This window comes from Balaenoptera musculus, chromosome 13, assembly GCF_009873245.2.
Source record: "Balaenoptera musculus isolate JJ_BM4_2016_0621 chromosome 13, mBalMus1.pri.v3, whole genome shotgun sequence".
Lineage (NCBI taxonomy): Eukaryota > Metazoa > Chordata > Mammalia > Artiodactyla > Balaenopteridae > Balaenoptera > Balaenoptera musculus.
This window is the reverse complement of record NC_045797.1, coordinates 21,963,106-21,980,992: the sequence shown is the minus strand read 5'-3', so window position 1 is coordinate 21,980,992 and position 17,887 is coordinate 21,963,106. Positions and strand designations below refer to the sequence as shown.

Below are 17,887 nucleotides of genomic sequence, written 5' to 3'. Positions count from 1 at the left end.
TTTATGGTGGAAACCTGGAACTGGGAACATGACTGAGGCCTGATATTGGAACCCCGTGGCCTGGGAGGAAAATGACATTGGTTGCTTCTGGAACCCTGTTCCTGGGAACATGACTGAGGTTTGATTGTGGAACCCTCAGGCTTGGGAACTTGACTGAGGCTTGATGGTGGAACCCTGTGGCCTGGCAACAGGACTATGGTTTGATGGTGGAACCCTGTGGCCTGGCAAGATGACTTAGGTTTGTTTCTGAAACCCTGATCCCTGGGAACATAACTGAGGTTTGATTGTGGAATCCTGTGGCCTGCGAACATGACTGAGGTATGATTCTGGAAACATGTGTCTCTGGAATATGACTGATGCTTGATTCCGGAACCCTGTGGCCTGGGAACTTGACTCTGATTTGATCGCAGAAACCTGTGGACTGGCAAAATGACTGAGGTTTGATGGTGGAACCCTGTGCACTGGGAACATGACTGAGGCCTGATACTGGAACTCTGTGGCATGGGAACATGACATGGGTTTGATTCTGGAACCCTGTTTACTGGGAACATGACTGAGGCTTGACGGTGGAAACTTGTTGCCTGGCAAGAGGACTGAGGTTTGATGGTGGAACCCTGTGGCCTGGCAAGATGACTTAGGTTTGATTGTGGAACACTCTGGCCTTGGAACATGACTGAGGCTTGATGGTGGAACCGTGGCCTGGCAACAGGACTGAGGTTTGATTGTGGAACCCTCTGGCCTGGGAATATGAGTGAGGCTTGATTCTGGAACCCTGTGGCCCTGGGAACATCACTGGGATTTTATTTTTGGAACCTGTGTCCAGGGAACATGACTGAGGTTTTATTCTGGAAACCTGTGTCCTGGGAATATGAGTGAGGCTTGATTCTGGAACCCTGTGGCCTCGGAACATGACTTGGGTTTTATTTTTGGAAATTGTGTCCAGGGAACATTACTGAGGTTTTATTCTGGAACCCTGTGTCCTGGGAATATGACTGAGTTTTGATTCTGGAACCATGTGGCCTGGAATATGACTGAGATTTGATTATGGAAATCTGTGCCCTGGGAACGTAACTGAGGTTTGATGGGAGAAAACTGTGGACTGGCAACATGACTGAGGTTTGATTGTGGAACCCTATGCCCTGGAAACATGACTGAGGCCTGGTACTGGAAACCCATGGCCTGGGAACTTGACATTGGTTTGATTCTGTGAACCTGTGTCCTGGGCACCTGATTGAGGTTTGATGGAGGAACCCTGTGGCCTGGGAACATGACTGAGGTTTGATGGTGGAACCCTGTGCACTGGGAACATGACTGAGGCCTCATACTGGAAACCCGTGGCCTGGGAACATGACATTGGTTTGATTCTGGAACCCTGTTTCCTGGAAACATGACTGAGGTTTGATGGTTGAACCCTGTGGCCTGGCAACATGACTGAGGTTTGATTGTGGAACCCTCAGCCTTGGGAACATGACTGAGGCTTGATGGTGGAATCCTGTGGCCTGGCAACAAGACTGTGATTTGATGGTGGAACCCTGTGGCCTGGGAACATGACATCGGTTTGGATTCTGGTACCCTGTTGCCCTGGGAACATGAAATCAGTTTGATTCTGGAAACCTGTGGCCTGGGAATATGACTGAGGTTTGATGGTGGTACCCTATGGCCTGGCAACATGACTGAGGCTTGATTCTGGAACCTGTGGCCTGGGAACTTGAATGTGGTTTGATCGCAGAAACCTGTGGACTGGCAACATGACTGAGGTTTGATGGTGGAACCCTGTGCACTGGGAACATGACTGAGGTGTGATTCTCTAAACCTGTGACCTGGGAAAATGACATCTGTTTAGATTGAGGAATACTGTGCCCTGGGAACCTGACTGAGGATTTATTCTGGAACCCTGTAGCCTGGGAACATAACTGAGGATTGATTCTGGAACCCTGTGGCCTGGGAACATGACATCAGTGGAATCTGGAACCCTGTGGCCTGGGAACATGAGAAACGGTTTGATTCTGGAACCCTGTGGCCTTGGAACCTGTCTGAGGTTTGATGGTGGAAACCTGTGCCTGGCAACATGACTGAGGTTTGTTTGTGGAACCCTGTGCCCTGGGAAACATGACTGAGGTTTGATTCTGGACACCTTTGTCCTGGGAACATGACTGTGGTGTGATTGTAGAACACTGTGCCCTGTGAACATGACTGAGGTTGATTCTGAACCATGTGTCCTGGGAATATGACTGAGGTTTGATTCTGGAAATCTGTGGCCTGGGAACTTGACTGAGGGTTGATGGCAGAAACCTGTGGACTGGCAACATGACTGAGGTTTGATTGTAGAACCCTGTGCCCTGCATACATGACTGAGGCCTGGTATCTGGAAACCCATGTCCTGGGAACTTGACATTGGTTTGATTCTGGAAACCTGTGGCCTGGGAACATGACATCTGTTTAGACTGTGGAATACTGTGCCCTGGGAACCTGACTGAAGGCTTGGTTCTGGAATCCTGTGGACTGGGGACATGACATCAGTGTATTCTGGAACCCTGTGGCCTGGGAACGTGAGAACGGTTGATTCTGGAACCCTGTTGCCTGGGAACATGACTGAGGTTTGATTCTGCACACCTTGTCCTGGGAACATGACTGTGGTATGATTGTGGAACACTCTGGCCTGGGAAATGACTGAGGCTTGATGGTGGAACCGTGGCCTGGCAACAGGACTGAGGTTTGATTGTGGAAACCTCTGGCCTGGGAATATGACTGAAGTTTAATTGTGGAAACCTGTGGCCTGGAAATATGAGTGAGGCTTGATTCTGGAACCCAGTGGCCTGGAAGCTGACTGGGTTTTCTTTTTGAAACCTGTGTTCAGGGAACATGACTGAGGTTTTATTCTGGAACCCTGTGTCCTGGAACATGACTGAGTTTGATTCTGGAACCATGTGGCCTGGGAATATGACTGAGGTTTGATTCTGGAAACCATTGGCCTGGGAACATGACTGATGTTAGATTGTGGAATCCTGTGGCCTGGGAACATGACATCGGTTTGGATTCTGGTACCCTGTTGCCTGGGAACATGAAATCGGTTTGATTCTGGAAACCTGTGGTCTGGGAATATGACTGAGGTTTGATGGTGGTACCCTATGGCCTGGCAACATGACTGAGGTTTGATTCTGGATCCCTGTGGCCTGGGAACATGACTGAGGCGTGATTCTGGAAACCTGTGGCCTGGGAACATGACATCTGTTTAGATTGTGGAATACTGTGCCCTGGGAACCTGACTGAGGCTTGGTTCTGGAACCCTGTGGACTGGGAACATGACTGAGGTTTTATTCTGGAACCCTGTAGCCTGGGAACATAACTGAGGATTGATTCTGGAACCCTGTGGCCTGGGAACATGACATCAGTGGAATCTGGAACCCTGTGGCCTGGGAACATGAGAACGGTTTGATTCTGGAACCCTGTGGCCTTGGAACCTGTCTGAGGTTTGATGGTGGAAACCTGTGGCCTGGCAACATGACTGAGGTTTGTTTCTGGAACCCTGTTCCCTGGGAACAAGACTGAGGTTTGATTCTGGACACCTTTGTCCTGGGAACATGACTGAGGTTTGATTGTGGAATCCTGTGGCCTGCGAACATGACTGAGATTTGATTCTGGAACCATGTGTCCTGGGAATATGCCTGAGGCTTGATTCTGGAACCCTGTGGCCTGGGAACTTGACTCTGATTTGATCGCAGAAACCTGTGGACTGGCAACATGACTGAGGTTTGATGGTGGAACCCTGTGCACTGGGAACATGACTGAGGCCTGATACTGGAACCCCTTGGCCTGGGAACATGACATTGGTTTGATTCTGGAACCCTGTTTCCTGGGAACCTGACTGAGGCTAGATGGTGGAACCGTGGCCTGGCAACAGGACTGAGGTTTGACTGTGGAACCCTCTGGCCTGGCAACATGAGTGAGGTTTGATTCTGGATCCCTGTGGCCTGGGAACATGACTGAGGTGTGATTCTGGAAACCTGTGGCCTGGGAACATGACATCTGTTTAGATTGTGCAATACTGTGCCCTGGGAAGCTGACTGAGGCTTGGTTCTGGAACCCTGTGGACTGGGAATATGACTGAGGTTTTATTCTGGAACGCTGTGGCCTGGGAACATAACTGAGGATTGATTCTGGAACCCTGTGGCCTGGGAACATGACATCAGTGGATTGTGGAAGCCTGTGGCCTGGGAATATGACATCGGTTTGGATTCTGGTACCTGTTGCCTGGGAACATGAAATCGGTTTGATTCTGGACACCTTTGTCCTGGGAACATGACTGAGGTTTGATGGTGATACCCTGTGGCCTGGCAACATGACCTGAGGCTTGATTCTGGAACCCTGTGCCTGGGAACATGACATCAGTGGATTGTGGAACTATCTGCCTGGGAACATGAGAAAGGTTTGATTCTGGAACCCTGTGGCCTGGGAACATATCTGAGGTTGATGGTGGAAACCTGTGTCCTGGAACATGACTGAGGTTTGTTTCAGGAACCCTGTTCCTTGGAAACATGACTGAGGTTTGATTGTGGAATCCTGTGGCCTTCGAACATGACTGAGGTTTGATTCTGGAACCATGTGTCCTGGGAATATGAATGAGGCTTGATTGTGGAACCCTGTGGCCTGGGAACTTGACCCTGATTTGATCGCAGAAACTTGTGGACTGGCAACAGGACTGAGGTTTGATGGTGGAACCCTGTGCACTGGGAACATGACTGAGGCCTGATACTGGAACCCTGTGGCATGGGAACATGACATGGGTTTGATTCTGGAACCCTGTTTCCTGGGAACATGACTGAGGCTTGACGGTGCCCACCTGTGGCCTGGCAACAGGACCTGAGGTTTGATGGTGGAACCCTGTGGCCTGGCAAGATGACTTAGGTTTGATTGTGGAACACTCTGGCCTGGGAATATGACTGAGGTTTAATTGTGGAACCCTGTGGCCTGGGAATATGAGTGAGGCTTGATTCTGGAACCCTGTGGCCTGGGAACATCACTGGGGTTTCATTTTTGGAATCTGTGTCCAGGGAACATGACTGAGGTTTTATTCTGGAACCCTGTGTCCTGGGAACATGACTGAGGTTTGATTCTGGAACCATGTGGCCTGGGAATATGACTGAGGTTTGATTCTGGAAACCATTGGCCTGGGAACATGACTGATGTTAGATTGTGGAATCCTGTGGCCAGGGAACATGACATCGGTTTGGATTCTGGTACCCTGTTGCCTGGGAACTTGACTCTGATTTGATCGCAGAAACCTGTGGACTGGCAAAATGACTGAGGTTTGATGGTGGAACCCTGTGCACTAGGAACACGACTGAGGCCTGATACTGGAACCCCGTGGCCTGCGAACATGACATTGGTTTGATTCTGGAACCCTGTTTCCTGGGAACATGACTGAGGTTTGATGATTGAACCCTGTGGCCTGACAACATGACAGAGGTTTGAATGTGGAACCCTCAGGCTTGGGAACATGACTGAGGCTTGATGGTGGAACCCTGTGTCCTGGCAACAGGACTATGGTTTGATGATGGAACCCTGTGGCCTGGCAAGATGACTTAGGTTTGATTGTGGAACACTCTGGCCTGGGAACATGACTGAGGCTTGATGGTGGAACCGTGGCCTGGCAAACAGACTGAGGTTTGATTGTGGAACCCTCTGGCCCTGGGAATATGACTGAGGTTTAATTGTGGAACCCTATGGCCTGGGAATATGAGTGAGGCTTGATTCTGGAACCGTGTGGCCTGGGAACATGACTGGGGTTTTATTTTTGGAACCTGTGTCCAGGGAACATGACTAAGGTTTTATTCTGGAACCCTGTGGCCTGGGAACATGACTGAGGTTTGATTCTGGAACCATGTGGCCTGGGAATATGACTGAGGTGTGATTCTGGAACCCTTTGGCCTGGGAACTTGAATGTGGTTTGATCGCAGATACCTGTGGACTGGCAACATGACTGAGGTTTGATGGTGGAACCCTGTGCACTGGGAACATGACTGAGGCCTGATACTGGAACCCCGTGGCCTGGGAACATGACATTGGTTTGATTCTGGAACCCTGTTTCCTGGGAACATGACTGAGGTTTGATGGTTGAACCCTGTGGCCTGGCAACAGGACTGAGGTTTGATTGTGGACCCTCAGCCTTGGGAACATGACTGAGGCTTGATGGTGGAAGCCTGTGGCCTGGCAACAGGACTGAGGTTTGATGGTGGAATCCTGTGGCCTCGCAAGATGACTTAGGTTTGATTGTGGAACACTCTGGCCTGGGAACATGACTGAGGCTTGATGGTGGAACCGTGGCCTGGCAACAGGACTGAGGTTTGATTGTGGAACCCTCTGGCTTGGGAATATGACTGAGGTTTAATTGTGGAACCCTGTGGCCTGGGAATATGAGTGAGGCTTGATTCTGGAACCCTGTGGCCTGGGAACATGACTGGGTTTTTATTTTTGAAACCTGTGTCCAGGGAACATGACTGAGGTTTGATTCTGGAACCATGTGGCCTGGGAATATGACTGAGGTTTGATTCTGGAAACCCTTGGCCTCGGAACATGACTGATGTGAGACTGTGGAATCCTGTGGCCTGGGAACATGACATCAGTGGATTCTGGAACAATGTGGCATGGGAACATGCCTGAGGTTTGATTGTGGAACCCTGTGGCCTGGGAACATGACTCTGGTTTGATTCTGAAACCCTGTGGCCTGGGAACATGCCTGAGGTTTGGTTCTGGATCCCTGTTCCCTGGGAACCTGACTGAGGTTTGATTCTGGAACCATGTGTCCTGGGAATATGACTGAGGTTTGATTCTGGATACCTGTGGCCTGGGAAAATGACTGAGGTTTCATTGTGGAAATATGTGGCCTGGGGTCATGAGTGAGGTTTGATGGTGGTACACTCTGTCCTGGCAAAATGACTGAGGTTTGATTATGGAACCCTGTGGCCTGAGAACTTGACTAAGGTTTGATGGCAGAAACCTGTGGACTGGCACCATGACTGAGGTTTGATGGAGGAACGCTGTGCCTTGGAACATGTGTGAAGTTTGATGGTGGTACCCTGTGGCCTGGCAACATGACTGAGGCTTGATTCTGGAACCCTGTGGCCAGGGAACTTGACTGAGGTTTTATTTTTGAAATCTGTGGCCTGGGAACATGACATCGGTTTGGATTCTGGTACCCTGTTGCTTGGGAACATGAAATCGGTTTGATTCTGGAACCCTGTGGCCTGGCAACATGACTGAGGTTTGATTCTGGATGCCTGTGGCCTGAGAACATGAGTGAGGCGTGATTCTGGAAACCTGTGACCTGGGAACATGACGTCTGTTAAGATTGTGGAATACTGTGCCCTGGGAACCTGACTGAGGCTTGGTTCTGGAACCCTGTGGACCTGGAACATGACTGAGGTTTTATTCTGGAACCCTGTAACCTGGGAACATAACTGAGGATTGATTCTGGAACCCTGTGTCCTGGTAACATGACATCGGTTGGATTCTGGAACCCTGTGGCATGGGAACATGACTGAGGTTTGACTGTGGAACCCTCTGGCCTGGGAACATGACTGTGGTTTGATTCTAAAACCCTTTGGCCTGGGAATATGACTGAGGTTTGGTTCTGGGACCCTGTTCCCTGGGAACATGACTGAGGTTTGATTCTGGACACCTGTGTCCTTGGAACATGACTGAGGTTTGAATGTGGAACCCTGTGGCCTGGGAACATGACTGAGGTTTGATTCTGGACCCATGTGTCTTGGGAATATGACTGAGGTTTAATTCTGGATACCTGTGGCCTGGGAAAATGACTGAGGTTTCGTTGTGGAAATATGTGGCCCTGGATCATGAGTGAGGTTTGATGGTGGAACACTCTGGCCTGGCAAAATGACTGAGGCTTGATTCTGGAACCCTGTGGCCTGGGAACTTGACTGAGGTTCTCACAAGGAGATCAGCTTTGTGCTTTGTGACCACGTAGAGTTATGGGTTAGGGAGGGTGGGTGGGAGATGCAAGAGGGAAGCAATATGGGGATATATGTATACATATAGCTGATTCACTTTGTTATACAGCAGAAACTAACACAGCATTGTAAAGCAATTATTCTCCAATTAAGATGTTTTAAAAAAAAATAGATAACTCCATGGACCTGTCTCCCCACCAGAAGAAAATATGTATATGACAATTACATTTGAAGCTGTGTGACAAACTGAATTAGAGTCATGTAAAGGCAGTTCTGAATTCTTTTTCTTGGAGTCCTTTGTGGAGAGGACGTGAGTCAAGCTCCATGTAAACTTGGGACTTGGGTGAAGCTCTCCACCCAGGGACAGAAGATGAGGGGGAAAACACACACACACACACACACACACTCTGTCAACTATCATAACTGGTGCTGAACTCCTGTTGGGGATAGTGGGAATCAGATAGCCACTCAACTAGAGCCTGGCTTAGTAAGGTGTGAGCTCAGGTAAGTCCTGAAGGTTGAGACCTTGAATCACTAATGTGAGATCTGTTTGTGAACTTGTGAGAACAGAGGATTGGATGAGAGGAACTTAAAAAAACACTGAGAATAAGAAAGAACCATATCCCATTCAAGATAAGTTATCAAACACCTTCCACAGCACAGGTGAAAAATAAATCTCATGAAATTATCACAAAAATTCAGTAAGTTAAAAATACTATGCCAACAAATAGAAATGAGAGGGATATGAAAATGGCTTTGTAATAATTATGTTTCAAATTCCTCCAAGAGAAAAATGAAAGAATTGTAGTTAGAAAACAAGGTCAATAGATTATAAAAAATAAAAAGAAATGTGAAGAGAAAATAATATGAATTATAATGTTCATGCGGGTGATGTTTGAACAAGGTGAAAGAGATGAAAAATCAAATTAATATAAAACAGCATAAAAATAGATTGAAAAGTAGTAGAAGAAATAAATGGTGGAGAGGAAAAAGTTTAATAGAAATGGCTGCAAAATTTAGTGGATTGAAGAAAGATTTATGCACAGTTGGAAAGCATAAAGAAAACAAGTCAGTTTTATAATAAAGATGGCAGAGTAGTAGAATGTGGAACTCACCTCCTCCCACAAATACATCAAAAATACATCTACAGGGCTTCCCTGGTGGTGCAGTGGTTGAGAATCTGCCTGCCAATGCAGGGGACACGGGTTCGAGCCCTGGTCTGGGAAGATCCCACATGCCGCGGAGCAACTCGGCCCGTGAGCCACAACTACTGAGCCTGCGCGTCTGGAGCCTGTGCTCGGCAACGAGAGGCCGCGATGGTGAGAGGCCCGCACACCGCGATGAAGAGTGGCCCCCGCACCGCGATGAAGAGTGGCCCCCGCTTGCCACAACTAGAGAAAGCCCTCGCACAGAAACGAAGACCCAACACAGCCATACATACATACATAAATAAAAAGAATGTAAGCAGACAAGAATAGCATTAAAAAAAAATAATTAAAAAAAAAATTAAAAAAAAAAAAAAAAAAAAAATACATCTACAAATGGAACAATTCTCATAGAACACCTACTGAACACCAGCAGAAAACTTCAGATCCTGAAAGGACAAGAAAGATCTCCATGTAATTAGGTAGGACAAAAGGAAAATAAAAAAAAAAAAAGAAGGCATAGGATGGGACCTGAGCCCCTGGGAAGGAGCTGAAAAAGAGGAAAAGTTTCCGCACGCTGGGAAGCCCCCTCAGTGGTAGTGAGATCAGCCAGGACAGAAAAGGAACTTCAGAGGCCCAGAGGGGACCGCAACAACTGGTTTGTGACAGGCAGAACAAAGAGAGTCCTACGCAGATGGTCCTTGTCACTGCCCTGAACACCCCAGCCTAAGATGAGCATCTGTTGGTACAGGTAGGGGCTGGGGGCTGAAACTTGGAGTTTAGAGGACAGACATGGGGAGAGGACTGCTGTTGGCTGCACGGAGACAGCCTGAAGGGGCTGGAGTGTGGCACAGCCACAATCAGGTGTGTTCACGGAAGAAGCCTGGGCCTGCCATAGTAGCAAAGTACCATTACACACTCTTTCTACACGTGCAGGTCCTGGGGGCAGATGTCAGTGGGATGCCCATTCACAGAGTTCGAGCTGAAACAACTGAGCCCCAGGGGATGCATGACTTAGGAAGCAGGGCTGAAATCTCTCCCCAAAGCTGCGTGAGCCGTGGATTTACACCGCTGCCACTGGCTTTGTAAATTCAGTGTCTGTGGACATCTGAATGGATGACAGGTGCTCCCACAGCTGGAATAAGCCTGTCCTTAGCAGCTTTGTGGGTGTATGCATGTGGGGCTGAGCTGCCTCCATAACTCCCAAAGAAGTTCCAGGTGTGTGAATACTGCAGTCTTGGGGCCTGACTTCAGTGGATCTGTGCTGGTGGCCTTGTGAAAACAACACCTGAAGAGATACCAGGGCCAATTGCTAGCATTCCCAAGTTTGAGAAGGGACTGAGGGCAGTGCCGACAACAATGTACTTTGTGAATCCACACAATGGGTGAGAGGTGACACACAGAGCACACTCATTGGTGAACAGCACTGGCAGAGGAATACTCAGTGGTTCCTCACCCAAAGAAAACACTCCAATCCCACCTACCTTGCACCACAGCTCAGAAACGCAGCTCAGAAATGGATCTGGGGGTTTGCACTCCAACAACTAAGGAGTAGACCCTGCCCCTGACAAGACAGTGACAACCACACAGCAAGGAGGAGGTCCCACTCAACATCCAGTGAAGGCTCTGATCACCACAACACCAGTCACACCACTTATCAAGGAGATAATGGCCAGCACACACCGAGGAAAGAGGTGGCAGACATCCATACTAAAAACAGCTCTCGCGCCAAAAGTATTAAACTCATGCGGGCTACGAAGGGATGAGCCCACATAAAAATAGCCCTCTAAGACCACAGTAGAAAACTGTTTCTCTTAAACTCACAGAGCAAGAGAAATATAAGTAAAATGAAGAAGCAGAGGACCCACTCCCAATTAATGATCAAGAGAATTCCCCTGAAAGAATAAACAATGAAACAGACCTCTTCAGTTTAATAGACACCAAGTTCAAAAAGGAGGTAATGAAAATACTAAAGGAATTAAGAAAGGCTATTGACAGAAATGCAGATTACTGTAAAAAGGAACTAGAAACTATAATGAGGAGCTAAGAAAAATTAGAAAATTAATTTGCAGAAATGAAAGCTGAACTGAAGGCAATGTATAGCAGAATGAAGAATGAAAAAAATGATAAGTGACCTGGATTATAGAATAATGGAAATCACTCAATCAAAACAGCAGACAGAAAGCCAAATGAAAAAATGTATATATATATATGAAAGCAATATAAGAGACCTATTGGGTATATATAAATGCCAATCTATGCATAATAAGGATCCCAAAAGGAGAAGAAAGAGAAAAGGGGATTGAAAAAGCATTTGAGGAAATTATGGCTGAAAACTTCCCAAACCTAAAGAAGGAAACAGATATCTAGGTACAGGAAACCCAGAGGGTCCCATCCAAGATAAGCTCAAACAGAACTACACCAAGACATAAAAATGGCAAAAGTTAAAGATAAAGAGAGGATTCTAAAGGAAGCAAGAGAAAAACAAAGTGTTAATTACAAGGGAACCCCCATAAGGTTATAAGTTGATTTCTGTACAGAAATGTTACAGGCCAGAAGGGAGTGGAAAAATATTTTCAAAGCCTTGAAAAGGAAAAAAAATCTGCAACCTAGGATACTCTACCCAGCAAGATTATCATTTAGAATAGAAGGAGAGATAAAGAATTTCTCAGACAAGAAAAAACTAAAAGGACAGCAATAATAAACCTACCTTAAAGGAAATATTGAAAGGTCTTATCTAAATAGAAAAGAAGTAAGAATCTATAGGAAAGAGAATGTCACAATTGGAAAACAAGTCACTTAAATAAGCCAGTACACAGATTAGAAAAAAAAAAAAAAATCGTGAAAGAGATGATAACCACAGTGAACAGCAAAAAGATGAACATGAAGATGTAAAGAGGACATCAAAATTATAAAATGTAGGGGAGGTGAGTAAGAAAATGTAGATTTTATTTTTCTAGAATGTGTTTGAGCCTATATGTCTACCAGTCTAAGGAAAGTGGATATAAGAAGGGGTTAATATACATGAAAAATAGGGTAACCACAAATCAAAAACATAAAATCAATTCACAAAAAACAAAAAGAAGAGAATGTAGTATCATAGAAAAGAATATCATCAAGCCACAGAAGGAAAAACAAAAAGAAAAAAAAAAGATGGAGAAGAAATATAAGATCAATGGAAAATCAAGGTTTAAAATAGCAATAAATACATATCTATCAATAATTACCCTAAATGTCAATGGACTAAATGTTCAAATAAAGAGACACAAAGTGGCAGATTGGATTAAAAAATAGTCTACAGTATGCTGCCTACAAGAGACCCACTTTAGGGAAAAGGACACACATAGATTGAAAGTAAGTGTATGAAAAAGATACTTCATGCAACCAGAAATGACAAGAAAGTAGGGTTCACAAAAGGTGATAAAGAAAGATAAAGAAGGACACTATATAATGATAAAAGGATCAATACACAGAGGTTATTACACTTGTCTACATATGTGCACCTAATATAGGAGCACCCAAATACATAAAACAAATATTAACAGACTTAAAGGGAGAAATTGATGGGAATACAATAATAATAGGAGATTTTAATACCCCACTCACATCAATGGACAAATCCTCAAAATAGAAAATCAATAAGGCAACAGAAATCCTAAATGATAAAATAGAACAGTTAGACTTAATCGATATTTTCAGGACATTACATCCAAAAAAAGCAGAATCCACATTCTTTTCAAGTGCACATGGAGCATTCTCTAGGATCACCACAGACTAGGGCACAAAACAAGCCCAACAAATTTAAGAGTTTAAAAATTATTTCGAGCATCTTTTCTGACTACAATGGCATGAAACCAGAAATCAAGAAAAAGAAACAAGGAAAAAACAATTACATGGAAATTAAACAGCATACTACCAAAAAAAAAAAAAAAATGGGTCAATGATGAAATCAAAGAAGAAATTTTAAAATGCCTTGAAGAAAATGACAATGAAAACACAACCATACTAAATCTGTGGGATACAGAAAAAGAAGTCATAATAGGGAAGTTCTTCACAATACAGGCCTTCTTTAAGAAACAAGAAGAATCTCAAATAAACATTCTAACCCGTCACACAAAAAAAATTAGAAAAAGAATAACAAACAAAACCTAAAGTCAGCAGAAGGAAGGAGATAATAAAGATCAGAGAGGAAAAAAATAAAACAGAGATTTAAAAAACAATAGAAAAATCAATAAAACCAAGAGCTTGTTCTTTGAAAGGATAAACAAAATTGACAAACCTCTGGCTAGGCTTACCAAGAAGAAAAGTGAGAAGACCCAAATAAACAAAATAAGAAATGAAAGAGGAGAAATCACAACTGATACAGCAGAAATTAAAAAAGAAAAAAAAACCATAAGAGAATACTATGAACAATTATAAACCAACAAATTTGACAACTTAGAAGAAATGGACAACTTTCTAGAAACACACAGCCCAATAAAACTGAATCAAGACCCTGGTGGTCCAATGGCTATGACTCCACTCTCCCAATGCAGGGGGTCCAGATTTGATCTCTGGTCAGGGAACTAAATCCCACATTCCTCAACTAAGAGTTCACATGCCACAACTAAAGAGTTTGCATGCCACAACTAAAGATCCCACATGCTGCCAAAAAGATCCCGCATCCTGAAACTAAGACCCAGTGTAGCCAAATAAATAAACAAATAAATATTAAAAAAAAGAAGAAATAGATAACTTGAACAGACCAAGCACTAGAAGTGAAATAGAATCTGAAAAGGAAAAGAAAAAAAAAAAAAACTCCCTACAAAAAAAGTCTCGGACAAGATGACTGCACAGGCGAATTCTACCAAACATACAAAGAAGAACTTTTGCTAATCCTTCTCAAACTCTTCCAAAAGACTGAAGAGGAGGGAACACTCCCAAAGACATTTTTTGAAGCCACCATCACCCTGGTATCAAAACCAAAGACAATAACAAAAAAGAAAATTACAGGGCAACACCTGTGATGAATATAGATGCAAAACTTCTCAACAAAATTCCAACAACACATAAAAAGATCATACACCATGACCAAATTGGATTCATCCCAGGGTGACAGGAGGGTTCAACATACTCAAATCAATCTATGTGATGCATCACATTTTCAAAAGAGTAGGCAAAAACCACATGATCATCTCAATAGATGCAGAAAAAGCATTTGATAAAATTCAACATCCATTCATGATAAAAATCTTTATGAAAGTGAGTATAGAGGGAACATATCTCAACATAATAAAAGCTGTCTGATAAACCTAGAACCAATATAATATTCAATGGTGAAAAGCTGAAAGCCTTTGTACTGAAAGCTGGAACAAGACAAGGATACCCACACTCACCACTTCTCTTCAACATAGTATTGGTTGTCTTAGCCACAGCAATCAGACAAGAAAAAGAAATAAAATTTATTCAGATTGGTAGGGAAGAGGTAGAATTGTCATTATTTGCAGATGACAGGATACTATATAGAAAACCCTAAAGACTCCACACAAAAACTACTAGAACTGATAAACAAATTCAGTAAGGTAGCAGGATACAAGATTAACATATAGAAATTGGTTGCATTTCTTTACACTAACAATGAAATATCAGAAAGGGGATGTAAACAAAAGGTAAAAGACTTATATGCTGAGAACTACAAAACATTAATAGAGGAAACTGAAGATGATTCAAAGAAATGGAAAGATAGCCCATGCTCTTGGGTTGGAAGAATTAATATTGTAAAAATGGCCATACTAACCAAAGAAATCTACAAGATTTAATGCAATACCTATCAAAATACCCATGACCTTTTTCACAGACCTAGAACAAATAATCCTAAATTTTATATGGAACAACAAAAGAACCAGAACTGCCAAAGCAATCCTGAGGAAAAGGAACAAAGCAGGAGGCATAACCCTTGCAGACTTCAGACAATATTACAAATCTACAGTAATCAAAACAGTGTGGTATTGGCACAAAAATAGACATACAGATCAGTGGAATAGAGTAGAGAGCCCAGAAATAGACCCACACACCTGTGAACAATTAATCTTTGACAAAGGATGCAAAAATTTACAATGGAGAAAAGACAGTCTCTTCAGCAAGTGGTTTTAGGAAAGTTAGACAGCCACATGTAAATCAATGAAGCTAGAACACACTCTCACACCATATACAAAAATAAACTCAAAATGTCTTAAAGACTTAAATATAAGACAAGACACCATAAAACTATAAGAGAACATAGGCAAAACATTATGCTATGACCTAAATCATAGCAATATTTTCTTAGGTCAGTACCCCAAGGCAACAGACATAAAAGCAAAAATAAGCAAATGGGACCTAATCAAACTTTTATGCTTTTGCACAGCAAAGGAAACCAGAAACAAAATGAAAGAAACAGCCTACAGACTGGGAGAAAATATTTGCAAATGATGCAGCCAATAAGGGCTTAGTTTCCAAACTATACAAACAGCACCTACAATTCAATAATAATAACACAAACAGCCCAATTGAAAAATGGGTGGAAGACCTAAATAGACATTTCTCCAAAGAAGACATACAGATGACCAATTGGCACAATGAAAAGATGTTCATCATTGCTAATTATTAGAGAAATGAAAATCAAAACCATAATGAGGTACCACCTCACACCAGTCAGAATGGCCATCATTTAAAAGTCTATAGATAATAAAGTCTATAAATAATAAATGTTGGAGAGGGTGTGGAGAAAAGGGAAACCTCTAACCTGTTAGTGGGAATGAAAATTGCTGCAGTTACTATGGAAAACAATATGAAGGTCTCTCAAAAAACTAAAATTAGAGTTGCCATATAATCTAGCAATCCCACTCCTTGGCATATACACAGACAAAACTCGAATTCGAAAAGATGTATAGACCCCTATGTTCATAGCAGCATTATTTACAATAGCCAAGACGTGGAAAAAACTTAAATGCCCATTGACAGATGAATGGATAAAGAAGATGTTGTATGCAATGGAATATTACTCAGCTATTAAAAAGAATGAAATAATGCCATTTGTAACAACATGAATGGACATAGAGATTATCATACTAAGTGAAGTAAGTCAGAAAGAGAAAGACAAATACCATATGATATCACTTATATGTGGAATTGAAAATTCGGCACAAATGAATATATCTACAAAACAAAAACAGACTTACAGATTTAGAGAACAGACTTGTGATTGCCAAGGGGGAGAAGCTGTGGGGAAAGCATGGACTGGGAGTTTGGAATTAACAGATGCAAAGTATTATATATAGGATGGATAAACAAAAAAGTCCTACTGTACAGCACAGGGAACTATGTTCAGTATCCTGTGATAAACCATAATGGAAAAGAATATTAAAAAATGAATGTCTCTATTACAGAGTCACTTTGCTATACAGCAGAAATTAAACATGACATTGTCACTCAACTATGCTTCAATAAGATTTTTTTTTTTAAATGATTTTTTTAAATTTATTTATTTCTATTTATGGCTGTGTTGGGTCTTCGTTTCTCTGCGAGAGCCTTCTCCAGTTGTGGCAAGCGGGGGCCACTCTTCATCGCGGTGCGCGGGCCTCTCACTATCACGGCCTCTCTTGTTGTGGAGCACAGGCTCCAGACGCGCAGGCTCAGCAATTGTGGCTCACGGGCCCAGCCGCTCCGCAGCATGTGGGATCCTCCCAGACCAGGGCTCGAACCCATGTCCCCTGCACTGACAGGCAGACTCTCAACTACTGCGCCACCAGGGAAGCCCAGATTTTTTTTTAAATCAGTTTAAATATAAATAAATGCACAACCAGAAATATGGTAGCAATGTTGTAAAATATCAAGGTAAAAGAGAAAACTTTAAAAATATCCAGAGAAAAGACATTATCAATGAAAGAAGTGAAGATGACCGCAGTCTTGCAGTAACTACTGATGTTGGGTGTTAAGTAAAACTTTCAATACCTGCCAACCCAGAAACCTATAGCTATATTCAGTAGCACACAAGGGAGGAATGAAGTTGTAATTCAAAATTGCCACCCCAAGACACTGTCAAAAGTGACTTCAAAGGATATTAGGATAATGAAAAAATGAGGAAAAAATGGTGGGAAGAAAGAAGCAATAAGGAGGTAGATAATTAGAAAAAATAGGTTGGTAAATCCAATTTTGTAATGCAACTAAGACTTTTGTTCCTTGTAAAAGTGAAATCAATATTCTAGCTTATAATAACATGAAAGATGGGGTAGTCAGGAAATGGGAGAGATTCTTAAAGAAGTCAACATGTTAATTTAGCTGATCTGGCAAAAGGAAAGAGGTGCTGAATAAAACCAGAATGCATTTGAAAAAACGTAACTAAGCAGTTTCAAAGTTTATGGTTAAATTCTAAGAGGAAATAAATGCATTCTTTAATTTGTAAAATAGCTGATGTAAAAAAGAGTAAAAAATAACTATTTTGAGTTGTGTACATTAAATATGTTTTTTATCATATGCCAATAAAGTGTTATTTTAAAAAGCAATTAAAAGGAAGCAGTTAATGGGGGACAAGATAAATGTGTGTGTGTGTGCGTGCATGTGTGTGTGTAACATTTATACATTGGAAAGTACTAAAGGATCTGTAACCAAAATATAAGAACAATGCCAATGAAAAAAATTGATAATAAAATTTGAATGATTATCAGGAGTATTAAAATTGCATCAACAATATTACGGGACATTAAACAATAGGAAAATAAAATATACTATAGTATACTCCCATTACATTCACAAAAA

General features: G+C 42.9%; 1 protein-coding gene and 1 long non-coding RNA gene across 2 annotated transcripts; one reads left to right on the top strand and one right to left on the bottom strand.

Moving 5' to 3' along the window:
• The first annotated feature begins 272 nt into the window (after nt 1-272).
• On the top strand, nt 273-3,179 carry LOC118905661. Its single transcript, XR_005022310.1, has 3 exons — nt 273-318; nt 958-1,196; nt 2,872-3,179. It is a non-coding gene; the product is annotated as an uncharacterized LOC118905661 (long non-coding RNA).
• LOC118905660 lies at nt 1,141-3,802 on the bottom strand. The gene is made up of 4 exons (XM_036872359.1): nt 3,174-3,802; nt 2,212-2,420; nt 1,654-1,693; nt 1,141-1,212 (listed from the first exon to the last, which is right to left on the bottom strand). Exons 1-3 carry the CDS (start codon nt 3,781-3,783, stop codon nt 1,655-1,657), a joined length of 858 nt encoding a protein of 285 aa, XP_036728254.1. The 5' UTR covers nt 3,784-3,802; the 3' UTR covers nt 1,141-1,212; nt 1,654.
• Nucleotides 3,803-17,887: the final 14,085 nt, after the last annotated feature.